General features: G+C 38.7%; 1 protein-coding gene across 1 annotated transcript; it reads right to left on the bottom strand.

Moving 5' to 3' along the window:
- On the bottom strand, positions 1-27,475 carry SUGT1 (SGT1 homolog, MIS12 kinetochore complex assembly cochaperone). Its single transcript, XM_032099853.1, has 13 exons — positions 27,345-27,475; positions 27,219-27,264; positions 23,748-23,838; positions 22,983-23,052; positions 22,594-22,664; positions 17,237-17,290; positions 15,483-15,499; positions 14,385-14,419; positions 13,872-13,968; positions 12,770-12,877; positions 2,936-3,026; positions 1,464-1,645; positions 1-869 (listed from the first exon to the last, which is right to left on the bottom strand). Exons 1-13 carry the CDS (start codon positions 27,386-27,388, stop codon positions 768-770), a joined length of 1,008 nt encoding a protein of 335 aa, XP_031955744.1. The 5' UTR covers positions 27,389-27,475; the 3' UTR covers positions 1-767.
- Between the last annotated feature and the right edge of the window lie 105 nt (positions 27,476-27,580).

Genomic DNA, 27,580 nt, shown 5'->3' with positions numbered 1-27,580 from the left:
TTCCAGGCAATCGCAAAAGATTCTTTATTTTGAATACAGAAGGTAGACAGAGGACCTACTTTTCTGTAAAAATTTCCAGTCACAACGAATTTGCTGACTTCCATCACATGTGACTACAGTTCAATTTATCACACAGGTGGGAAGGACTCCAAAGTGGGTATTTTGTGTCTACATCAAGAATAGTAATCTCATCCTCTTCACTGAATGCATTTTGCTCCTATACATGTCATCTTTTCTTTTGAAGCAGTAGATTCACATCCTTACCTATATGCTTTAAGTGATTCCCCTATCAAAAACAATACTAAAAATGAAATAAAGCAGCTTTCGTATAGAAAAAGTTGTATTTACAGTTTTATTTAGCAGAGTTAAGGAGCAAACAATTTTAACACTCTTGTGAAAAGTGTTTTTACCCAAAATTGCCAAGATGTATTAAGTTATTGAACAGAAATACCAGCTGTAAGGCAATAATCCTGACCAGCCATTAGAGATCACCCTATCCCAAAGAGCAGAGCTGATAAAGGTGGTAGAAAATTTGGACTGATGGACTCAATTCCCAGAAATTAGTCGGAGATGATAAAATAGGATTCCACTCTTGAGTATATCTTTAACATCTGCGGATGAAGGAATTTCTAAAGCACGCAAAATGTAAAGACAATTCCTGTTTTCAAGGGAATATTCAGTGCTTTGAATCCAAGAATGCTATGTCCATACAGAGTGGTCAGTACATGACTATGGCAACACATAGATGGTAAAGATCAGAAATAGGGTTAGAATTTTTTCCATTCCACGTCATCAGGAGGATTTACTTCTACCTTCCTTTTACCAACATCAGACCAGTTGGTGCTCAGAACTGTGCCACCAGACTCCATCTGCAATATGAGAGAGAGCTTGTTTAGTTTGCTGAGAATTCTAGTAATACAAAAGCCAATTTCTTACAGCAAACTTCAAAGTGCAATGATTACACAGAAATTGTGTACGTATGAAATTTTGACAGAGCTATCATTCCATCATCTCCAGCCCAACAGTACTTTTATCACTACTGGACACAGTGAGATGCTGCTTCATTAACAAGAAACTTTTAAAGGGTCAGTCACGTTCCTTCCTGTGAAGACTACAAATTAAACTAGATACAAGCAATCAAGAGGAATTTGATCCTTTCGACCCCTGGCAAGTCTTCAAGCTCTGCATGAGCCAAACCTCTACTTTCTTTGATAACACTAATTGAAATGAAGAGACCAGTGACAAAGCACAACCTTGTACTTAAAGAGTCGCATTCATTAGTGTACAGCCCTGTAGCTTTCAGTGAGAGTAGCTGTACCAGTATCTCCAAGAGAACCACAGCCATTCGTTTATAGGCCCAAAATTCTGGTAACGGAGGCTCTTCCTAACTTATGCAAAGTTTAGTGAATTGTGTCAGTGTGCAAAAGTCACACATTTCTTCAGAGAAAAGAATGAAGACTTACGAATGATTTGTTCATGGCACGTTTTACTTCATCGGTACCATCTGAATAGATTTGCTGGAAGAGTTTATTTAAAGCAGCATCTCCTTCTAACTTCTCATTTTTCTCCTCTTCTTTGATTTCAACTACCAGTTTGTCCCAGTTCCTTGTATAGTGAGAGGATGATGGGTATAAGTGCTGGGTATCTGAAAACAGAAGTGTTAGTTAACTAAGCATTTTCTCACGACTTTGAGAGCGGCAGAGAACACAGACACATGTACCTGATGAATCAGAGATGATAATGGGACATGAAAATGCAAATGGATTCCTCCAAACCGATAGCATTGCATTGCAGTAACAAAAATAAAGGAAACTAAGAAATGCAGAAGTTTATTTTTAGGTAAACAGAGTTACATAATTTTGTTATCCAACATACATAAAAAAAGCTGGCCGACAGCAACACAGATAATTAAAATCAAAATGAGGCAAGAGATATTGGCTGACAGAAAAAAAACAAAACAGCAGCCTAGGCCCACAGGAGAAGTTGAGCTAAATTTAAAAAAAAAATCTGAAATCAATAAATCAGGAAATTCAAATTCTGTCAAAGATAGAATGTTTATCTGTATTGGAAACCCCAAAGTATTAGTTTTCAAGAGAAATGCAATACTTAAGGAAACTATACCTAACTATTTAACCAACAGGTCACATAACTGCTGTCCTGGGTATGGCCAGGACAGAGTTAATTTTTTGCAGTAGTGGTGAGGGGCAGAGCCTGAAGCTCTGTGGACATGGCCAGAAGATACTCTACACCACCTCAGATCATTGCTGGGGCCAGGAATAAGGGACACTCTGGCATCCCAGAAGAAAGGCAGGGCTTCCAGTCAAGAAAAAGGTGTTGGGGAAGGGAAGCCATCCATCATCAGTTCATTGTCACCCGGGGTTTTGCATGTAAACCACTCTCTCTTTTGTAGCCTTTTGTTATTAATGTTGTTGCTGTTGCTGTTTGTTTTCTAATCTCATTGCTGTTTCCAGTAAATTGTTCTTATCTCAACCCTTCACCTATTGTGCCTCCAATTCTCAATCCCACTGCAAGAAAAGGGGGAGGGGAAAGGAGAGTAAGACCCTGACAGTGTCCTTTGGGAGAGTCCCAGCACTGAATTGGGGGGTACCATTCCTAAACCACAGCACATGCATGTCACAGCATACAGAACTGCAAAACAGGGACCCAAACAAATAAGCAGAATTAACGACAAGCACATTTCCTTAACAATTCATCAGACTAACAGAAGTTATGAATAAATTTAATACCTATGTTTCACTAATGGCTTGCAGACTTTCTGTCAATTCTTGGCAGCGAAAACAAGACTATTAGGCTGTTCATTGCAAATATGAAGCTGTGATTTTATAAACAATATTTAACACAAAACTATTATTAATAACTGTAACTCACTCAATACAAATAAACCATTTAATACTTAATAGTTCAGAGAACAAACCTGGTGTAAATTGTTTTAACATAGGAGAATCTCCCTGGCCCTCCAGCTTCTCCCATCTTACAGCCTCTGGCTTCTTCATTTTTATCTCAACCTACAAAACACAAGATAAAGAACAAATTAATCCTCATGGCAAACAATTCTGCCAAGCAGCTCCAAAGTTGGATCCTGTAGCTGTAAGAAAATACATACATTTGGTTTTAGAAACACAGCCACTAATATGAAGCCTGTATCACACCCAAATTTACCTACCTTACAAGATGAAGTTAGTTGAGTTCAAGTCATTCATCAAATGAGCTCCCATGTCCCTGTGCAGCTTTTTTATCAGACTTCTACTCTTTTGTTCAGGACCACTTAACTTTCTTGTGCTTACTATTCAGTTGATTCTTTTTGTAAATTATGACATCCCAGAAGTAAAGGTCAGTCCCAATGTCTCCACACTGCCAGGCTCCAAGGTACTGCCTTTCAAGCATCCCTTTCTTGGCAGTCAGCTCTCATAAACAGCAGTTTTGAAAGACTACAAAATCCAACTTTATCTAAGTTTACATTTCGTTTACCAAAAAATTCCATGTTTGATGTGTAGTACACAAACCAGAGAAACACCCTGGGACTATGCAGATCTTCCCACTGGAGAACTTCAGAAACTGTATTAATTTGGTTCAATGAACAAACACTGCTATGGAGAAAACTGTTGAGTATTCATTGACAAAACTGGCAATTAAAAATGGATATGGTTACAATTACCATAGGAGAAACAAAATTAAGTGAAGGATGTCATGCCCTATTCACAACTTTACATATCCCTTTAGACAACCACACCGAAATGTTTTTTCATCATTAACCTTCGCCTTTGGTTACAGGGTTACAAAGTTGGAAAACAATGTCTGCAAAACAAGGACTGTCTAATGTCACTCCAATTCACTTAAGGAGACATCACCAAGTTCATATGCTGCTATTAATTAACTGAAATCGGTGCTTGCTAAACTTCAGTGCTTCCTTATTTGTTAACAGCTCGGCAGAAGCAAGTTCTTAGTTCTACCTAAAGCCACTACAACCTGGGGATCCCTGCAGACCCAAGAACAAAGGCACCACTGTAAAAGCTAATCTTAGATTCCAACAGCAAGCTCCAAGCATTATGTTGATCTGAAATTTGAACTTTATTTAATTCATTGTTCAAATCAATCACTGGTAAGCAACATACTGAGGTATCTTATCAAAACAAAAAAAAAAAAATTAGCTCACTGAAGTTTCAATGCTTCCATGTTTGCAATCAGGATGGATTTTAAGAATCAGAATATTCAGTTATGAACGTTTCTTTTTATTTTTTATCCCTCAGGAAGCTACAAATTCTCTAGATAAGTTTAAATACTTATTGTCCACCACTAACATGTACTGAGAAAAACAAAAAGTTTAAGATAAGAGGCATGAAATGTCTTTCAAGGCAGGGGAGAGCTTCAGTAAGCTTCTAAGTCCAACACCCACACGTATTTTATTTCCCACTCCCTGCATCTGTTGGATTTGCAATGTTTTCAGCCACTTTACCAGTCACAAATTAAGCATCAGAGCATCTATTTTTAAAATAAAGTCTCAGAACCAAAAACAACCAAATAAAATTAAAATGCTATTAGTCTGGATGCCCAACCTACCATCCCTAAAAAATGCCTGTATTTCAGAGTTTAATACCACAATCTGTAAGGATGCGGAGATTTCTGTTAAACTATGCAGAAGAATTATTCAAACTGTGCCAATAATTATTCTTCAGTAAGACAAAAGAAATCAGCAAAGCTACCTCCACTGGACTCTTTTAAAAACTTTGAAAACTGCAACCTTTAACTTAATTTTTTAGCACCTACACTCATAAGTCTAATGCTCTGTGATTAGCTTAAGGAAGCAAAAAATATTTGAGTATCTACATATAAGACAATCAAGTAGTTTCACAAGTGGCAGAACTAGCAGGTTTTTTTCCCCAGTGGATTTGGATCTCCTGAGCCAAACATTTAAGTTAATTAGCTACTTACAAAGGAACTAATTAGTTACAAGTGGGATATGAGTACTGCATTAAAATAACTCTCCTCTGTTTCTTATATAAACTCTTCACAACCTGAGGAGACTCAACTGAGTTGTGCACTTAAGTTGAGGAGGCTCTAATGTTAAGATTTTACACTGATTATTAGTGCATCCCCCAACATGTTTTAGGGGAGGGGGGGGAAAAAAAAAGCAAATGCTTGATACTGAAACTGCTCAACCCCATACCTTTTCTATTTCTCTGTTTAGTTTTTCTTACACTAACTCTTCTTGCCCTTACACTTCAGGCTTTCCACCAATATCTTTCACTATCTCAAATAGAGATTATTTCATCCACACCAAAAATGACCTCTAATGCAATATAATGCTTGATGTGAGCTACTGAACATGGACTTTCTTCTACTGAGAATACAATCCTCCTCAACGAATCCTTATAAAGACCTTTGGCTAGTCATCAGAGTACTCTGCCCATGCATAAAAAGAAGAAAATAAGGAAGAACTTCAGTTTTGCTGCTCCAGTAATCCCCCTTCTCCTTTTCTAATCTGCTAGATCTTACATTTTCCTCTCTGAAACTGTCCCTAAGCCAGCACTACATGATAAACATCCCTACGGAAAAGCAAATGACACAAACTAATTCCCAGTGTAAGATGCAGATTTCTTAACTCTAAACCATTTCAACCCTGCCAAGCTAGAAGTACACACAAATGAAGAACTGAGACAGAATGTATTTCTGACATGATTAAACTTCTACTCTGTCTACTACATCCACTTCAATTGAAGTTACTCATTAGGCGAAGTGGCAGGCAGGAGCAAAGCTAGAGAAATCATTAACTTCATACCATTATACAACCACATTTTCCAAAAATATAAAGCTGTAAAGTTCTGCTTGTGAAGGCACGTATTTCTTCAGCTTGAGAGCTCTATTTGATCTAAGAAGGAACAACTTTGCGAGTCCCCATTACATGCACAAATGGCAATAAATGCATTTTAATGAACGCTTTAGCACAGATACTGATAGCTATCACACAGAAAAGTAACACATCAGTATGGACATTTGTGTCATATCTAGCAAAAAAGTACTGCTAGCTTTTTCCTCTCCTTTGAAAAAAAAATTCACTTGGGCAAGAGAAATACATCAACACTCTGCCAACTACTTTGATTCAACATTTATATTTCATAAAACGTATGCCCTGTGTACCTCGTGCCAACATTAGAATATAAGACAGGAAAATTGAACTGCAAATTAAATGCTCTGCATGCCACTTAAGGACAAGACTAATTCCTCAGCTTCTCCTTGTAGCTCAAGCCATGCAGCCACCTGACCATCTTGGCAGCCCTCTGCCAGGACTTGCTCCACCACATCAGTGCCCTTCTTATACTGGCAAGCCTGAAATGGGACATGGTACTACAGATCTATAAAAAAATCCCAATGCAATGAAGATATAACACACTTTCTCTTTGAAGTCCCTTGTATTTTGAGTTCAAAGAGAGCAAAGCAAAAAGGAAAAGACACGTGAAATCTTGAGAGTAATTCAGGCACTACTTGTTTGAAATACCATCTTGAGAGAAACCTTCCCCTCTGAGAAGAGGTCCAAATGAGGGATTTATTGTCTAGAAGAAACATCACCCACAGTGAAAGGACACAGGTAAGTTTCTACTCAGAGCTTTCTAGTCATAAAAGTAATCAATTTTTTAAAGCCTATCAGGGATTTGGACATGCTTGTTTGCAGCTTAATCCAACTGCTATCAGAAAAGATGCCACAGTTACTCTCAAAAGCTAATCTGAACCATTTCATTGATAGTATAAAAATAAGAAAAAACACCTTATTTTAAGACAACTGGCATAAAAGAGCACTTAATTCAATTTTAAGAAATAATTTCTCCCCTTTGGTAAACATCAAAACAACACTAGTTAGCCAACATTTATTTCCTAGGTAGATACTTCCTGTTAAAAAGTCCGAACCTTCAGTGAACTTGATTTCACTTGAACTTACATTCTGAGACAGGCATTGTCAATCGAACTGAGATACACTAAAAGGGAAAGAATTTTTATCTTCCACCCTAAATGGAGATTTTGGTGTACACTGACAAACTGCAACAGTTTTGGGTTTTTTTTCTAATTTCTACTCTGTTTTGTATTTTCCAGTCCATGCTAAGGGAAAGTTCATTTACCACTGGCCAATTTCTGTCAAGCTCTGATCAGATGGATGAAGGAAATCAGAACTGGCAAAGCTTAAGCAACTGCTCAGCCATTAATTTTAAGACACATCAAAAATACCCCTTTCAATTCTGGTGTTCTGCTGTATCAAACACATGAAAACAAGAATTCAGTGTTTCTAATCAACTACTTTGTTATTTACTGAACTACTGACGGCCTTCTCTGAGTCATAAATTTTAAGGGTTTAGAGTTGTCATTTTGTGATCATCTCATGAATTCTGTAGGATAAAATAGAACAATCTTCTAAAAATGTAAGAGCTATTCAAATGTACCTCTAAAAGCACATGTGCCTACAGTTTTGGTGTCCTAATTATTCAAAGATCTTTTATATATTGCTTGTAGGCTAAGTTCTGAGCTTTTTGGTCCATAACTTTAAACAAAATATATTAAGATAAAATAATTCTACAGTGTTATCACACACAAATAATTATGAAATTTATTCTATAGGGAGTATACTGCAACAGATGGGATTTACTTCGTTTCTTTGCCAGCTATGTATTATAGAGATCTGGGGGAAAAAGGTTCAAGTTTCCTCTGACTGATATTACATAGCCAACACAAAATTTTTGAATTTTAGAGGAGAAGCTAGCAACACAGAACATTTTAGTATTCTGAAGCTATTTGTCACTTCATTCTCCACGTAAACCATCATTATTCCAATAGTTCTCAAGACAGATAAAACCCCTTATGCATAGCTTTCTTATATGCATTTAAATAAGCATGGGCACTGACTTACATGCTTGTAAAAAATAATAGTTCTCAGAGTATTAGCAAGTTTATGTCTTCCTCACATCCATCTTCATTCATACAGAAGAATAAAAATCAAACTTATTGTTAAATAAGTAAATATCATGCTAATCATAGTGAAGATTTCTATATGGTCTATCCAAGAAATTGCTCCAACTAGTCCTGCCTAAAAGATGCAAGAAACTTCAGAAAATTATCCATTCATCTTAAATATTAGTTCAGAATTTACAGAAAATGCTCAAGAATATACATAGGAGATATCAATCTGCATGAAAGCCTCACAGGGAAAACAAGTATACAACAGCAGCCAAGTCTGCATTCAAGCACCTACAAGCAATTTAATGAAAATATCCTAAACAAAAAAGTATCTTTTAAGGATCCGACTGCAATGGTAAGACCCAACTTCAGTTAAAATAAATCTGTTCCTCTTGTTTATCTATTTGTAAACATTTGTCTGTGAATAGAGACTCTGATGATAGTGCAAGAGTGTGTGAAACAGTTCCACTCTTTGCCTTTTCCCTCACATTCAACAACATGCATCAGTTCCAGTTAGCTTCACAAGGTATTTCAGAGTTTGCAAAGCAAAATATTGGTTCAAGGAAAAAACCAACATTCCACTGATGCACACAACCATGTTCTCGGCACGAAGCTGCTGAAAGTGTGCTTCTTCCTCAGACATCTCTATTAAGCAACAAATACCAACTGTAAAGGAGGCTGAGGCTTTCTAACACCTCCCTGGTTTGCAGCACAACTTTGATCTCTAATTAAAGGACAGTTCTGGGGTAAAGAAACCACTTTTTACCACTTTTTCAAATGACTCTACACTGCTGCAAGTCATTGCTTGCAAAAAGCCCAAGGCACTAGAGACTGAAAACTCACAGTAATTGTCCTCAGTCTGTCTGTAGATAGGGGAAAAACAGAAAGCACCATCTCAAATTTTCTTCAAGGTCGTAAGCACACGTGCTAAAAGCACATAGTCATCTTCACTCTCCTCTTCTCAGTCCAAGGAGAAGAAAACCCCAAGCATCACCTAGAACACATCAGAAGACCTAGAGAAATGGCTCATGTTACACAAGTTTCCAAGAACACTGCAGAATATTCCCCTGGAATCCCAAATACACAGACTGACAGACTGAGCAGAAGAGGGAAAAGAATGTGAAGCTGATTGTGCACATTTAATGACATTAGAAATCCTTATACTATTTGTGCATTTCTACTTTCCTGGCATATTTTCTGGACAGATACAGATTGACTAGTTTTGTCTTAAACATATTTAGCCACTCATTTAAATTTTTATGCCTTTTTCCTTCTATGAAGGGAGCATGATGACAATACGCACGCTGAGCTGCAGGATAATTGCACCCAGGCAACTTGCAAAGAGCAAACTTGGTCCAGCCTTTACATTTTGGCTCCCCCTCCTGGAAAGAAGTAAAAAAACAAGTAGCACCACTAGGGGTACCTTCCTCCTGTGAAATGCTGAATTCAACACGGTTTTCAGCTTCCATTTGTAAGACACCAATCTCAAATTTCTACAGTGCCTTTTGGTGCAGCTGTTAACCTTTTGCTTGATCAGATTGCTACAGTCAGACACCTCTGACAGATGACGACTACAATCAATAACATCAATTGATCTAGTTATGATCTATCAGCTGTGCTGTTAATGTACAAAATGCTATGCAGATATAGCAGTACCCTTAAGAGAAGGGCTCCATTCAGTGGTATCCAGCGTTTTCTCACACAAACATTAACCTGAGGCCTTAGGCCATCAGAATTATATGCTGAACAACAAGAGGCAACTCTTAAGTTACGTGCCCCTGAATGTGAGCAGGAACCAAAATCAACTCAAAGCTGAACTTGTCAGCAGTGTTACCTATTGAACAGCAAGTAAAATTTTTAATTAGGTTAAAAAAAAAAAAGCTTCAAGGTATGGCAATAATAGATACAGTCAATATTAAAGACAACCTGTATTATCTGTAAAACTGTTGACAATTTGAGAATATAAAATACTAGAGGATGTATGAAGACAGAAATTTAAGACTTTATCTCAAAACTGGACTTCATCCACATATTATGCTGCTCTTGAGTCGGCATCAAATATTTTACCTGTTCTAGTTCACAGCTTGAAGTCAATGTCTGCAGATGATAAACACTAATTTACTTCTGCTCAAACAGACACCATTGAAACAGCTCAAGACATCTATCTATGCTACCTCTGTAGCACTTGCTAGTGTTACACTGTTTTTTTCCAAACAGACTGTATCTCAGAGCTTGACACAGCATGGATTGATAGAAAGGTATAATTTTAATTTCCTTGCTGGGAAAGAAACAACCGTTATGCTAGCAATTGTATTTTTCACCTCTGTCAACGTTTGCTGAAAGAACCAATTCAAGAGTCTGTGAGTTCTGTCTGCTCTTTGCAGTTACTTTAGAATTTGTAGTTCTGCAAATACAGTTAAGGCTATTTTCTCCTCCTTAATTTGCATCTTTACCTTTATGCCTTTGCATTTGTCAAGTGATGCTGAGTTTCAAGCAGTATTGAGAAAACACTCTACAGCTTCTCTTAGTTCCAAAATATGCAAGATTGTTCTACTCTCAGCCAATTCTTGTTTCATTCTCTAACCATTAAATTTATCAGTTGTATGAAGTTCATGGACCCAAACTATGCACCACACAACCCACTCACACGTTCCACTGTTTCCTCATATATTTGCTCATATGAGGAAAAAAGAAAGGCCAGTCTTTGTTGCCCTGTGATGACTAGACGATACTAGTGGCAACGTGGCTCACACATTCAAAGCAGCAACACAAAATAAAGCAGTAGGAACAAATAAAATTATTCTCACCTGAAATTACTAATCTGCAGGAATAGATCTGTTTCTATCCCATGAAAACTCAACTTCTTTAGGAGTGCGTAGTAAGAAGTTCATATAATTGGGAACATAATAAGATTATTTCTTTCCCTCCAAGTCCTTACAAAAGGACTTCATGTAAATACTACAAAATAATATGTGAATGGTTTGAGAAGTTCTAATCAATAAGATTAATTTACTCAAAGTAGTATCTGCTTATCTTCCATGCTGCTCATAAGAGCCAAGTACATACACAAAGCTAAGAAAAGAAATCTGAATTTCTGGTGGTCAAACACTAAGGCTGCCGCATTCCCTTCAAGCGTTTAATATTTTTCTAAGGAAACCATTACAAACCTGTAAAGAAGTCTTTGCCTACTTAACATAGAGCTGCATTTATTTTTTTTTTTTTTCCTGACTCCCTCTGGTGGTCAGAACAAGAGCCAGCTGGGGCATGGTTTAAATTGTATTCCTTCACTATGCCTTCACAGACAGCTGTACACTAACTCCTTTCTGCAAAAGTAAGAACATGCTGAAGCATTGACTTCTGCAGTTAGAACACCTTCTGTGTTCCCTCCTACCCGTTTTGTCTCAAAAAATAGTCTCTCACAAGTATTTAGGAACAGTAACATTTCAAAATAAATGCAAAATATTTACAGTTCAGACACTGCCTGAACATAACTCAGGCTTTCACCCCACTTTTGGAACCTCAAAGTTCAACTAGTTCAACCTCAAACTAGGCTCTAGACTACTAGAGATTATTTCAGAGATAAGCCCAGGCTAGAGATGCCAGTGTGGAAAGACAAAGTCAAGTGAATTTCACAGTGCTCAGTAACATGTAAATGCTTCCTAAGAAAGTAAAAGAAAAAAGTAAAAAATTAATTTCAAGACAAAATTAAAAGTGTAACACAAGCTAGGTAAGATAAAGAAAACAGGACCTCACAGCTACTCTTCCAGACAAGGTCCATCCCCATTCTACTCAAATTTATACAAATACTATTGGACTACCAGATCTTCTACATACTTTGTGCCATGTAAGCTCTTACACTGTGGGGGGATAAGTAAAGTGCTCAATCACACAACCTGCCCAGGTTTCTTTTACAAGGAGTGGAAAAACAAGACCAACTTTCTGTGGTAATCCTCTCCTGCCATCCTGAAGCCCCTCTTTCATGAAATGATGCAAGAACTATTATAGGTGCCTTTCTGAGAATGAAACAGGTAAACTGGAACACGAGTACACAAGAGAATTTCATAAGCTCTGCAGAACCACTGCTGAAATACAAGAGAACAATCAGCATTAGATTCCAGCATTGGGGATTCCAGCTTGGCTCTGTGGACAAAGCATATGTCTGTCTATTCATTATGCCAACAAGAAATGCTATGCCAGACCCCTGTTTCTTATTTTTCTATACTTGTAATATAAAAGAAGCAAACTGCTGAGACAGAAGCATTCTCTCACACCATCCCATTTTCAAGTGTCTCCAGGCACGTACTATTTCCAGGAACAGCATGGAATAGCATGGAATATGCTCTCTCGAAAAGCCATGGACAGTTAACCGCACGGTTAACCTTCACCAGCAAGAAGCAATGAAAGGGTAGAGAACTATTTCACCAAAATCTTCCAAGTCTGACTTTTATTTCTTGGGCACACGAAGATAACAATGCTTCACCAGGCAAGACTGCCTCCTAGAAGTTTTGTATAAGGGCATTCATGCTTTCCTAATACCTCCATTCTAACAGTGAAATCAGAGTCTTCTTTCTCTAGCAACAAGTGAAAGAATCCTCAACATAACTCTGTCATTTGCACTTCAATAGGCACCATCATATTACTATTTTTGATATTTGTACAAGTTTAGAAAGCCTCCCACCAGCCAAGAGACACTCTGAAGAAAGAAAAAGCATTTCTGTATGAAAAGCAAGATATTATGACTGTTGCAGAGAGACAAGACAATAGAACAGAAACATTTTCAGGATTGGAATTTACACTTTAAGGAGCTTACCTTTGTTGAAAGCACTTTAAACGTACTTTGCTCTGGCACTATAGAATGAAGAAGATCAAGCTTTAAGTTGAAGTCTTCACCTGATGGAAGTCTCACTGATGCATTCATCTGTTATAAGTTGAAAACATATCTCTGGTCATCTTTGACAGCAGCTCCATTTTCAAGTAAAGGATTTCGCACGGAGATTAAGTGATTAAATTAATATCCCTTTAGACCATGCCATTACACTACTGCATCATTGGACAAGGTCTTTCTAAAATACACTAGAAAATCAATAGAAGATTTCAACTCTTGCTACATGGACTCAGAAAGCCTACTATCTTTGTCAGCTTGATCTGAAGCCTTAAAGGAAGGAATTATAATAAATGGAGTATCAACATGTTAATAATGGAACATGAAAACAATCTGCAACTTCTAATACACGCAAGCAACAGAACAAGCGCTCAGACAATTTTAACAACCTAAAGCAGATAACAATAACCAAGTATTTCCAGTATTTCATGAAGTATCAAGTTAGTTGAGAATGAGACTAACTCTTCAATATTGTCAGCTAAATTAAACATGGAATTCATTGGTACAACATATGGTACTTCATTACAGAGATTACTGTACTTCCTTAAAAAATATATTTTGCTGCTACAATTTTAGCAATGCCAAAAGGAAGAAAAACCCACCCAGAAATATTCAGTCTATTTCTGTAACTATCCTAGAGCAAAATATTACTCGTTCATACCTGTTTTGAGAATACCTTGTCTCTGCCCAAGCCAGCTCCAGACACATGCATAGTCTAACCTTTTAAGTCCAGATCACCTCTTCCCCCTCCCCTCCACACACACAGGCAGCTGAAAACCCGATGTTCCCTTGCAGGATGCCCACCTCATACTGCTTGTGTTTAAGTCCTATGGACACTGCTGTGGTCACTGATCCCAAATCACTTGACTGGGCACACACTCATGTGCAGCACAACTGTACATAAGAGAAGCTCAGGCAGAACACCACCCGCCCCACTCTTACCATGCTACTGCAGCATATAATATCCACTGGCTTGAGTACTACATCTCAGGGAATTTAGGGATGAGTATCAATAACCAATACAAATCACCTTTTTCTCCAAAAACTGCACACTGACATCATCCTTCTGTGCATTCTTGATCATTATGGTCACAATTACTTGAGATTCTGTTTGGTACCAGTCATATCTTTAAAAAAAAAAAGGAATAATTTTTTTTTTTAGATCACACAGTATATAAAATTAGATCACTTTCTTAACCCATTCACTTTTTAGCTCAGAATCTTTAACATATCTCAAAAACATTACTTGTACCAGCCACAATGGAACAGGCTTTGAGTTAAGCTCAGCATGAGAATGAGAAAACAGAAGCCAGAATGCTGATGCTATTCCCCTCTTTCCTGGTTAGGTTTAACCTCCTGAAAGCACCATTTAGTCTGAACAAAAGTGATGGCACTGAGAAACACTTCACTTGGACTGCCACGTTTCTAAAATTACCCCAAAAAACCCTTCTACAGTCATTATCCTGCTACTCCAATCCCCAAGCCAAAGAGTAGCTATATGTCAATTACTTTAAACTTCACAGTAAAGCTGAAGTCAACTTACTTGATCTTTGGTGGCAGAGGCTGCTGCTGTATATTCTAGTTGAAGCACATTCAATTGGAAAGAAAGTTACATCAGTGTAAGTGAAAATATACCATGAAGTACTCTTCAAGGCACAAATAATTTTCACCGATTGCTCCCCTTTTCTTGATTCTGACTGCTCCCCCCTTCCTTGATTTATGTGTGAACATTAACTTGCAGGTGAAGCTCTTCACTGTTAGGTCACTTACAGCAGATTACAAATTTAAAAGTTTCAATTTACATGAAATATGTCAGTCTGTAACTAGAATATTTTTTATAAATAGCAATTAAGTTCAGCTTAAACTCATTTCTTCCTGGATAAGATGTATACCTGGAAAACATCCAGTGACTATGCTACTAATCTATAAATCATGAAGGAAACTTGAAGTAAGTCTGAGAACTCCAGGTTTAACTTTTAAACATAAAATCATTTTAATTTTAAGATTTTTCTTCACATACTACCACCATGCTTCCTGTACATTTTTCTCCTCTGCCCTATTCTTAAAATGTAAAAAAATTAGGTAACTATTAAAGAGGGAGCAGAATATCCAATACAAAGTCCACCTTTTCTTTTTGTCCCAAGGAAAAAAAAAAACCACACAAAAGGAGAGGTCAATTTCAACATTTCTTGTGAAGACTTACAATAAAAAAAAAAGGAAACTGAAAGCTGAGCAGGTTACAACAGAAAAAAAACTGCATAAACTATTTGCAAGCTTCTGGGAAAAAAAAAGTTATTTTTTAACAGTCCCAATCAAGTTAGTACTGACAAAACAATTAACCACAACTGGTTAATTTGTAAATTAGGCTGCAGACTGCAAGCCAGAAATTTAAAATTTACCTCAATGAATGCACAGTAACTGCCAGATTTGTTAACCATTCCTAAGAGCTTTCAAGTTTCAAATTTTGCAACCTTGGTCTCAAACAAAACACTTATGATGTTTAGAAGAAAAGTTAAATCCTTCAGAATTGCATGCAATAGGAAAAATTCTTTTTAAAGCTTGGAAGTGAAACCACTGAAGCAGAAAATATAGCTTAACAAAAAAGTCATAATAGTAAACATATTAGAGGAAAACATCTTACCAAATCTGTCTGTGATGCTGCAAAAAGAAAAGAGTTGCATTTTCAGAAAAAGATATACTAAACTTACAAGGCACGATCTTATTCTAGCTTGCTTCAGTTACTCCAGACATCCTGCATTTACTCCAGTCTCAAGAGCAGAGGAAGTAAAAACACATCAGTTCTACCTCTAGTACTTTGCTTTCATGACACTTTACTTCTTTATCAGACTTCAATCAGCAACTTGTACAAACCAACAACTCTAATATAAAGCATGTTCTGATTAACTGAATCAACAAACTTTCCATTACATTCCCTTGCTTACCTGAAACTGATACAGGCCTTTTTTAATGAAAACAACATCACAGGAAACGAAAGTTTAAAAAAATCCCTTTCTGGGAGTCTGCACTAGGTTTATCATCCATCCATCCACAGAAATGGCACAAAGCTCTCACCTCATTTTTATCTCATGCCAGGGAAACCCCACTGGGGAATGAAAAATTTGAAAATTTGGCAGAGAAATTCACTCACATGACCCTAAATATACTGTAATACTTGTATCTAAACTATAGCTCAGTATCCCCTCTTCTAAGTATTTTTTTCCAAAATACTTAATATTTCAGATTAAGTATGTTTGAAAACAAACAAACTTTCCCTTTGCTTCTTTATAACACACACTGACAAAAAGAGATTTAAAAAAAAATTAAGCTGCAATGAAGAAATCAGAGTTACTGCTTTGTTGGTGGGTTTGTTTGCTTTGTTTTGCTGGTGTATCCCAGAATTTAAAAAATGGCTCAAGAAAGACAAGACAGTGAATATTCAGGATAAAACAGGAGAACCCAGTTGCACCAGATAAAACACTGCAAAATACAATTATGACATTTAAGAAAAAAAGTGTAGTATAACCTCTTTCAGAGGAAATTGTCACCCAAAGTAACTGCAAAAAAGACTGTGCATGCTAATCACTCATCTAATTCCTCCAAATAAAATTAAGCCTAGCTTCATGACAAAAAATGTCTCAGGAAGCAGAAATCTGCTCATCCCTATACAACACAAAAGGGTTCTCCTTTATTTGGGTTTTAATCAACACACTGACACAAACTTGTTCTACTGTCCCGTTCTCCAGTGAGCAGCCCAGAGAGAAGGGAAAGTCACAACAGATGGAGGAAAAAACTATATGAGTTATTCTGCTCTCTCTCATGGAAATCCCCAGGCAATTTAAGCTCTGTGGATGAGTTGATTGTCAGGGCTGTCTGTCCATAGGAAGGTATGAAATGAAACACTGCTCACACTCAGTGACTGCCACGGGTTAAGTCACCAGAACAGCCATTAGCACCCATGGTACTTTCCATATGGAATCAAGGAGTAAAATCTCCAAATTTCTACCTCTTTCCAACTTCATCTTCTGCAAGACTTGAAAACTTACTTTAATGTAGGCTTTAGATAGCAAGCTGACACACACTTCTACAGCTAAAATTAGTTTGCAGTTGTGTATGAAAATAAGTTAAAATTAATTATGATTGTCCGATCTTTAAATAAGTACTCTCCTGGCACAGCTAATTATTACACGAAAAACCCAATACTAATGTTCCTCTAAATCTGCTACGGGTGTCTACTCCAAGAGAAACAAGAGTTAGAAAAACATGACTTCTAAAGAAGAAAAAACAAATTATTTTGTTCTACATAAGAGGAAAGCAGTGAATCTCTGAAAAACATAACACAGCTTCCAAGCACAGGGCATATCAAATCCCTTAAAAAGTATACGTGTTTTTTCTTACCATTCAGTGTTTCTTCACATCTTTTAATCCAAATAGTAAAGGCATCATCTATATCTAGAAGAGATCAGACACAGTAATATTAAAACTCTTCAAGCACTACATGCATTGCATGAAGAAAAATTCCTCTCAGTTGCCAATTGGAACAAATCCATCCCAAACTTGTATCAATTTACTAAAAAACGTGTTATTTCCTATTATCTTCTTGTAAGCTCTGTCATTCCACTTAGGCTTTAAGTATTTTTGTACAACTCCACTATATGCTATATTCAATTAAATTCTAATTAATTTGTAGGAGACTAGATTTTGACTGACACAAATATGCTATTGCTTTCCAGTCTGTTCAATCCCTATGTAACTGTTCAGAAAGCAAGAAGTACAGTTCTACACATTTTTCTATTTTTCTTCAAATTATTTTTTCAAACGGTCACACACTTCCTCTCCAGAGAAATGTCAGGAGAGATGGCCTGTTGTGTTGACAACCCAAAGCTGTGCAACATTTCACAAACACCAAGTATTCTCTCCTGGAAGCAAGTTTCCCAGATAGAAATGAATTCACTGGAAAATAGCTAAAAAGACAGCTCCATAACAACAGAGCAATCATCTTATTTCAACAATATTCCCAAAAAATATTTCACAGTGAAGAAAGTAAAAAAGTGGCAACATTACTGACCAACTACTAAGAATAACTGAACTTTTTCTCGTTTTACAAGTGAATTCACATTATCAACTATCAGGCAAAGAACATGAAGAAGCTCGACAAAAGAGTTCCCAGTAAGCACACACATAACACCAAATCTGACTCCACTGCAGCTATACAAGGTACTCCAACCCTCCAAATATAAAATGTACATAAATTTTGAGGTGCAGCTTAGGTCACAAAATCACTATCCCACTCCTCAAGCCATTTCATCTCCACTTTTCCTCTGCCATCCGACCAGACATCTTAAGAGTTATCTAAATTTTTTACTAGAAGAATGGGCAAACCCTGAAGCAGGCTGCCTAAGGAGGCTGTGGAATCTTCAGTCTTAGAGATACTTGGAACACAATAGTAAAAACACCCAAGCAAACACATGCAAGTTTGAAATCAATATTGCTTTTGGCCAGAGCACAGAATTATATGAGCTCCAGAGCAGCCCTGAAACCTAAATTAATCAATATTTTCAAAACTTAGCATGTGTATTGGGTTGGCCCTGAGTTGATGGACAGTCTTCAAGACCAATTACGCTTCTCACAATTTACATATTTAAACCGCACAGAAAGGCGGGACTTCCCCTTTTTTGTTGGAGCTCGCTTGCTGGGAGGTGGGGGGGCTCCGAGCCTCCCGGCCCCGCTGGGCCAGGCTGGGGCCACTGCCCCTTTCCCCCTTTCTCAACACTGCGGCACAGACCCTGGGTCACTGGGGGGACTGTCCCAGAGCCACAGGCAGCTCAAACCAGCCATGGACTGCTCACAGCTAAACCCATCCAGCGCGGCTTCTGGGGACAGGCGGGTCCCTCTCCTCTCCATGCGGAGCCGGCGGAGCCAGCGGGAGCCGGCAGAGCCTCCTGTCTGCATCCAGCACACTCCGTGCTGAACTGAAGAGGACACCATGCAGCCAGCAGCACAGAGGGAGCGAGGCTTTCCCCACCGTAAAGCCTGAACAAGAACACCCTTCAACATGGCAGCTTCAGAGTCAGAGAGAAAGAGAAGTGAGTCCCGTGGGACGGAGCTGAGCATGGCGACGGGAGAAAAGAGGGCGGTGCCGCGATTCTGGCGCGCAGCTTAAAAGAAACCTTCTTGCATGCCGTGGTAAGAAACTGTAATACCACAAACTGTTTGTCTCTTTAATCCATCTGAAGAACATGGGGGGATGGAGAATCCTCGTGTGGCCTGTGAAGAATGCCTATGCCAGGCTATATAGAAGTAGTAAGAGGCTGTTAGAGACTTGTGGCGAAGAAAAGCCTCTGTGTGCAGGCCAAAATAACTTATCCTTAAAAAGATGAATAACCCCATGTGATGGCCCATGTTTTGTAGTGTGAAGGAACTGTGAGATTTTTCATGGGAGAGATGTTCTACACACAGCAGATTGTTTGTTTCCGGGCGGATCTGCTGTTAGTGGCAGTTTGGGAACCACGTGCAACTGAAGGAAAACCCTTTTTTCTTTAAGCATAAGAGAGAGACTTTTCCAAGAACTGGAACACTGACTAACATCCCATGTTCTGTTATCCCCTGTGTGAGCTGGGTAAAAGGAGAGAAGTGCTGGGGGGGGGGGGGGATTTGCTTTAATTTTGTTATTTTCTCTTTACTTTTAATTCTATTAGTAATAAAACTCTTTCATTGTACTGCAACTGTTTAAGGTTTGTGCCTGCTTTGCTTTTCTCCTAATTCTTATCTCACAGAAGGAAAATAAGTAAGTAACGAATATTTTGAACCAAAACCACTACAGCATGGTAACCTAAAAAGACTTTCAAGTTTTGCAGTCTAAGTAAGGTCTCCACTAATCTGGCCTCCCTCATCAGCAGACAAGGAATTCTCTTTTTAACCATGGCCTATGACTAGATTGCTATGCAATACAAACTTCAAAAGTAAGTCCGGCATTAATGCCCCTATTTTCCTAGAAGATCACACTCTTTCCCTGCATCCCAGCACATTTTATAATTTGAGGCAAATTAATTTTTTTTCTCTAAAATTGTATTATCCTCCCAAAGAACTAATAAACAATTTCTACAAATATCTGCAGTTCAGAAAACATAACTGGGTCTTCGCTTACTAAATCTCTACTAACTCTTAGAATACAAGAAAAGGAAGAAGTTTCTTTAAAAAGTTGCCACATTGCACCTTCACTAAATTAGTTCAGTGGTCAGAGCAAAAAATCCAAGAAAAATTGAGTATAATTGACCTAAATCCACAAAGCATACTGAAGAGTACCAGATTACACTCATTCTTCAACTAAGGCAACAGGAACTGCAAAAGTCTGCATGCATCGCACGGCTGAGCGAAAGGAGTATTGCTTTCTAAGGTTCTTTTGTAAAATAAAGAAACACTGTACATTCCACAGCTCATCACATCAAGTCCTATTTCCATATCCTTGTAGGTGGGTAATGGGAAGGTTGCTGTGGTACCCTGGGCCTGTCAGTCCTACCAGTGATGAGCACAAGTAGGAAGCTCATCGTTGCCAGCATTCTAGATTGAGATTTAAAACAGCCCTTACATTAGCAAAGAATAGAAACATGTATCCATGTACTTCTGCCCACTTGTGTGGCAAAGAAACCAGCTTTGCCAGCAAAGAAGTCCCCACCACAGCAATTCTTCCCAAGGCAGCAACAGCTGCAGTCTCTTCATCACCTGCTTAGTGTATGTGGTAAATTTTCCCTCTGTGCTTTGATCATTTTGCATTAGCTGCATTTAGCTGGAAGTCAGTTGTTTTGCCAAAATGCCTATGCTCACAATTGTTTCCACCTGGGATCCATGAAACATTCCACAAAGGCAAATTCTGTTACAGACACAAACTTGCCAGCAAATTAGGTAATATATGAAAGAGAATCAACTAAGTCTGCAATTTAGAAAAGGCCTTCAGGAGACTCCTCATCTCACAGCAGGCCACAGAATTTTGTAATGAGATAGAGGAAGCACAGCAGAAAGTATCTTCAGATATGGGAGTAATCAGGAAGTGCAAAGCTTCAGAAACACTTCAACTGAGTAAGCAACAAAACAACAGCAAATTAAATTCAAACAGGTAGAAATGAAGCAATTCAACACAGGAAAGGATGTGGGATTTCAGGGATTCTGAAACAGCAAGAGGATCCTGGTATTCACTGACTTATCTAAAAAGATATCTGCAGCTCTGTGTTGTACTCTACAGCATAAATAGAATGTAAGGTTACCCATGCACATGAAAAACCTCAAAGTGATACTGGTTGCCTGAGGTGGGGCAAGAGGATGAAAAATAAAGATTAGTCATTCAATTAAATTCAGCAGTGATGAGCTTGGAGATGTACAAAAAGTTACCTCCCAAGTAAGGAAAACTACCTAAGTCAGTGGAAGGAAACTCTTCCTTTCACGGAAAGTTACTAAATAGAGAACTTGACTAGACTGCAAAGACAAACCTGTCTCTCTACTGTGAAACTAGTGGAGACTACCTAGTTATCCAAACTAACAAAGAACTTAATGAAATTTCTTATTTTCAACTCCTATTCCAAGGCAGCCTAAACTGACAGCTGAGTTGCTGCAATTTCACCACATCCTCCTTCTACCACCATTCCGCTGGCCCAGCACTGCTCTGCCACTTCACTTTTGGTGGCTTCAGCACTCAGACCCTTCGTTGGGCCATTTCAACACATTCATCCAGGGGGAAAGACTTTAAAAATACTAGGTTTCTGCAGACTTAATGCACTGAAAGAAGAGGCTAAACAAGCACAAAAGTAATAAGGAGCATGATCACTTGGTATCAAGCACAAATTAGCTTACACGTCCATGAAACTCCACTTTAAAATGAGAGGATTAGATCATTTATTTGGGAGAGGCAAAGTAATTAATTTTTTGCTAAGCCTACATGTCCCAGCCACTACTATTACAGGTAAGACAACACACTGAAAACATCTGAGACCATGACAGTTCTTATCAGATTAGTGCACTTTGCTCTGTGTAACCTTTCAAGGTGGTTTTTTTATCATTTTCTCCTGCTGTTTGGAAGAGACGAGAAGGTTTTATTTACAATGAGGGATAGGAGAGGAGAGAAAGGAGTCACAATCATCCTGCAATTGCTTTGTTTTGTGCTTCCCCAAAGATTTTTGTCTTCTACCAAAGCTTTCTGTTTTAAGCTATTCTTTTCCTGCTTATCAAATAGTCAGGTTTTAAAAAAGTTCTAAGTGCTCCCAAACTAAAAAGTGCCCAAGTCCAGCTGGAAAGCCAACACTGTAAGAAGAAAAAAGAGAGATAATAAATATGCTTCTGTAATTAAGTGGTATGTAATGTAAGGTAAAAATCCATTTTGTCAGTTTGAATACCTGCCAAGTTGGACATTCTTTAAGACTGGTCTGTCAAACTGTTTAAGAAGAAGTTCCAGCTATACATAAGGAACCTGCTTTATTCAAAAGCTTTTTTATCACACTTAACACTACAACATTGACATTATTTATCTTCAAGACCTCCAGCTATTAATCAGCTACTAATTGCTAAGAACTTTAATACACCTTTTTAAACAGTTTAACACTTTCATGCAGTGACTGCATAAAGGTTCCCAAAAGTCAGACAACTGATGTTAGGGACCCAATACATTAGCCTTTAAAAAAAAATCTTTGGTCTTCATTTTAATCTAACACATTATCCATTTTTTTAACATAAGGAGTACTGTCCACACAAGAAACTTTAATACTTACTGTCCAACCTCTGTCCCTCTCTGAAAGACTCTAAAGCAGATGCATAATTTTTGATATGATATTCACCTAACCTGACACAAATAAAGAAAAACACAAGAAAAAAGTGATTACTTTTCAGTGTAATCCACATTCTACAGATATCACGCTGCATTGGTTAAAATGACGTGTAAGAATTTAAATTACCCAAAAGGTGTGTTTTTGAAAAGGCCAGGGCATTAAGATAACCACCCCAAACTAAATGGCTTTATTACAAGTGGGTTGCAAGCAGCATGGCATTGAACTTACTCGTTCTCAGTGTTGTAAAAAGCTTGCACAGAACCATAACCCAAACTCTAGTATTGACCTACAGATTATCACAATATTCCCAAAGTACCATAAATGATACATACCCTTTTCTAAGAAGTGCTACAGCATTATTTGGGTTGAGTTCTAGAGACTTCTTTGCATCCGCAACTGCATCTGTTGAAAGTCAGTTTAAAGTTGAGAAACATAATAGTAACGTTATAAAAAGCAGTGAATTGTCAAGTCTCTAAGTAGTGAATTTTTTCCAGGATGTACTACGTTATCTTTCTTATCTTGCACACAAATCACACTGAATTAAATCTAGTCACGACTGCCATACATGAATCCCTCATGGAGCTGCAGAGCTCTTATGTAAGATGTAGCATGACTTTCATTTAGTGAAATCCTCTGCTTAGATCTGAAGTGTGATTCTGTTTGGTTGGTTTTTACTGGCAAGAAAAAATAAACCAGATCTTATTCAGTTAATTTTTTTCCCAGGCATTATTCACTTTTCACATTCCTACCACGACAGGATTCAGTCTCTACCAAGAACACAACAATGGAAGACACTTAACAACACAAAAATCTCAAAATCTGCCAAAAAAAATCTACTTCCAAAAAGCTGCCAAGATAATACTAGGCTGGAATCAAATAGAAAGCTGGGACTCTAGAAAACCCATTTCACTGAAAGCTTTGCTGAAACAAAACAATCTAAGAAAACTACAAGATTATGCACTAATACCAAAAGCAGCCTGTTAAGTTACAGATAATGCCTTCTCTTGTTACTGTATTTGGCTTCAGATTGAAGACACCTCCTGTAAAACAGCTGTTATGATACACTTGTAAAAGGATTCTTAGACTGAAGATGTTACCTGCATATTTGTTTAGAAGAATATGAGCATAAGCTCGTTGACAATAATATTCGGCATCATCTGGATTCTTTTCCAAAGCTGTTGTCAGTTCCTGTAAACACACATAAAAAAATATGAAATGGTACTTCAGAAATCCTCATAAAAACACAGTATCAAACTCTGTTAACTAAGAGACATTTCAGAAGATAAAATCCTAACTGGCATTTCTGTTTACCTGTTGTTTAGTTCTCAAGTGCAAAGCTAAACATCAGAGCCTGAAGGAACCTGCCAATTATACAAAATTCAAGCAGACTGTTTCTTACTGCAAAGGAAGTGGGATTTCAAATGCTCTAAACATGAAGTCTAACACAGATGATCCTCTCTATTCTAAAGACCTTCCTACAATTCTCAGATACTTGTACACAGATCTGCTGGATTTGAGAGAGAAGTGCAGTATCAGGAATTTGGAAGTCAACGCACAGTATGTCAAACAGTTGTGTGGAGATAAGACGCTATGAAAACCATATAACACATATTACAGTGCATAAGAGATTGTTTCAGTTTATGCTGAACACAAAAGCAGGAGAATTAAAGATTTATGGAACACAGGGCTCAGAGAAGATATTACTGCACAATGGAAATAAGCATAAAGTAGTCCTTTGTTAAGGGAATCACTGGATATATGGATTGAAATAATTATACATTGCTCTAAGAAAAGTTCATGACTTTGCACAGAGAATAAAATCACAGTGACTTGAAGCACACACCTGGAAAAAGCATCTCCAATTCTCTCATTGGTAAGAGTTCTTCCCTTTGCTAGAAGACAGTCATTCTTTCAAAAGGCACTACAGTGCATTGCTACAGTACAGTAACTCTGTTTGCTAAGATGACTTCTACTCAGACTTCCACCTGGAATCTAGCAAGTGTGAATGTAGCTAAGATACAAGCTTTACACCTGCAGAAATATTTGTACAGCACAGTTGCCAAAACTCTGTCCCACCAAGCCGGCGAAAAAAGAAGGGAGGGAGGACTTGCCTTAGTTCTAATTCAGATCAGTGTCTTTTTCTGTCTAACAGATGTCACATGAAGTGCTTATGCCACCTAGCAGTTACGTGGCCAGAAGAGCTGCTTCTAGCAGTGGCACGAGCTCTTACTATGTAAGACACATACACCTGTATGGAGGTACAGCACATAAATCTAAATCCTTGGGGGTCTCTGAAGAAAGGGGCAGGTAGCAGACAGCTGTAACTTGATCTAATTGTAGCCATGCCTTCCTGAGATTTAAAGACATTCAAAAGCAGTTGTCATTATGAAAATACCCATGGCTACAGGTATTCCACATGGCAGGGATGTGAGGCAATCCACATATCAAAATTGGTTTGTATTGTGCTGAGAGATGAAGTACTTTTGACATTCAAAACCAAGCAGGGTCTGACACTGAACATTAAAAGCACATCCACGTGCAGAATAACTGCTTTGACAGATTACCTCTCCCCCAGATATTATTTCCTGTGATTTATGCTGATGACAGATGCACTGATTAGGGCCAGCAACACATGAATGGATTCTCCTACAAAACTAACCCTCACCCCAGGAAAGCAAACCAAACCAAAGCCAAGCATTTTCAACAGTGTGAAATTTCTCTCTTTGTGTGGTTTTTATTAGTAAGTCACCACACCTCATTCAGGCACACACACATGGAGAAAGTAACTCCTGTAAACTGTTTGAGAAGCCGACTAAAACTGGACTAGCACTGGGAACTCAGATTATGGACATCAGCAACAGTTACTTAGAACAAGTTTAGACTTTGTCCTCACACTCAAGTATGTGCTTTCTGCATATTTTGACTCTAAAGGCCCTTACCATGCAACTAAATTGCAAATCTGTTTCTAAATGCACTGGAAAATTTGATAAAAAGTTTACATTAATTAGAGGTGCTTTCTGTCACCACAAAGTAGCCTACTTTTTCAACTTAAAACAAGAAGTCATTCCTGAGTTCACAGCTTTATCATTCAGACAGTATTTCAATTGCATCAGACCCAAGTGCAGAGAGCCAAAGCACAATCTCCAGGAATTAAAGAAATCAAAAATCCCAAGGACACAGTGCAGAAATGCCAGGCCAACTGGACAGAAGCCTAGCCAGGTATGGAAGCATTACACAGCATCATTTCTACAGAATCACCTCCTAGATTAGAAATATTAAGCACGTGAGCACAGAGACCACACATAAGACCATGCAAACATGGTGTAGTACCTGGAGACCTGAGCTCCTAAGTCAGCAAAAGGCTGCTCTGAACTGTGGGACTTACTAGTTCAGAGACCACCAAGCACAATCTGCCTGCTCAATCCAGGAATTTGAAAACAAGGCCTAACAACTGACACCAGAATTACTGTGTCAGGTATTAAATAATGCCTATAGAATGTGTTACATAATGTTCTGAAGCACTGAATGCACAAAGAACTGAAATACAAGCTAGAAAAGCAAAACAACTATGTTAATCCAGGAAAAAATACAAAAACACATTCTGACAGCATTCCTTAATACTTCTGATGAACTTTTGGTGTCAGGGATTTTTGGTTTGTTTGCTGGTGGTTTTTTAAGCACAAAATGTGAAACTTACTTTTTTTTTAGTCCTTGAATTAGTTTTATTATGCCAGATGGATATTCCAAACTGGTTTTTAAATGTAATTTATCTTTTGAAAAACTTCTACAAGTTACAGCCTAAACCCCAAAGAACTGAAAAATTTAGCTTCACCATTTTCTTTGTGGAAAAATAATTTAGTATCATTTTATGGTTCTACCACCCACTCTCTTCAAGCAGAACTAACCATTTATATCCTCTCCCCTCCCAAGCAGTTAAATAGAAATACTTATCCACCCTCCAGTTCTGTCTTCTCATCAACCAGCTGTTCTAAGTAAAAATAACCTTAGAAAGCACACTAAAATATATTAACTGATGAAGTCATAGAAGAGGCCAGGTTGGAAGGGACCTCGAAGGATTATCTCATCTAACCTTTCATGGGAAAGGCACCCTAGACTAGAGTATCTAGGAACCTGTCCACTTGTGCCTTGAAAAACTCCAGTGATGGGGACTCTACCACGTCCGTGGGGAGGATGTTCCAGTGAGTGATCGTTCTCACTATATAAAAATTATTTTATGTGGAAAGGAAAGGAAGATCAATCGCTGTGCCCACAAATTATAGGGGGAGGAAGAAAACAGAGCAGGGCAAAATAAAAACTAAAATGGAATACCTTTCTTCAGTAAACCTAGGGCTTTTACACCCACAACTCTTAACTGATTCAGTTATGTGAACTACCATCTCCCTACACGGAAGAGAAAGTTGGTTTGTTTCGCTTCCCCCCCCCTTCTTTGCCACACAGGCAGCACGAGTACTGTGCCAGGACTGCGCCGGGCTCCCCCGCAGCCCGACCTCACCTGAGCGAGGCTCACGGGGGACCCCCGCCCACCCCCGGGCTGGCCCGGCCCTCACCTGCGCCGCCGCCCCCGGGTCCCGGTCGACGTCCGCGTCCGAGAACCTGCCGAGGAAACACAACGCCGTCAGCGGGCGGGCGGGCGGCGGGGCCGCGGGGGAGGCAGGGCCGGGGACGGCGCTCACCGCGGCGGGGCCGCTCCCGATGCCGCTCCCGCCTCCTCCTCCATGCCGCCCGTCGCCCCCGGGAATCTTCTGGAGCCGCCGAGGCGCCCGCGCCGCACGCACCCCGCAAGGCCGCGCCGCGCGAGGGCTGCCGGGAGGCGCGGGGGGGCGGTGCGCAGGCCCCGCCCGCCCCCTCCGCAGCGGCCCTGGCGGAGCGGCCCCGCCGCCCCTCCCGCCCGCCCCTTCCTGCCCCCGCC

This window comes from Corvus moneduloides, chromosome 2 (assembly GCF_009650955.1).
Source record: "Corvus moneduloides isolate bCorMon1 chromosome 2, bCorMon1.pri, whole genome shotgun sequence".
NCBI classification, from domain to species: domain Eukaryota; kingdom Metazoa; phylum Chordata; class Aves; order Passeriformes; family Corvidae; genus Corvus; species Corvus moneduloides.
This window is presented reverse-complemented; position numbering and strand designations above follow the sequence as displayed.

Excerpts from the sequence above, each read along its gene's own strand:
- SUGT1 (XM_032099853.1), bottom strand. The coding sequence starts at position 27,388 with ATGGAGGAGGAGGCGGGAGCGGCATCGGGAGCGGCCCCGCCGCG. Across the intron at positions 23,839-27,218 it reads ACCCGGGGGCGGCGGCGCAG|GAACTGACAACAGCTTTGGA; the intron begins GTGAGGGCCGGG and ends GTGTGTTTACAG. Across the intron at positions 23,053-23,747 it reads TCTTCTAAACAAATATGCAG|ATGCAGTTGCGGATGCAAAG; the intron begins GTAACATCTTCA and ends GACTTTCAACAG.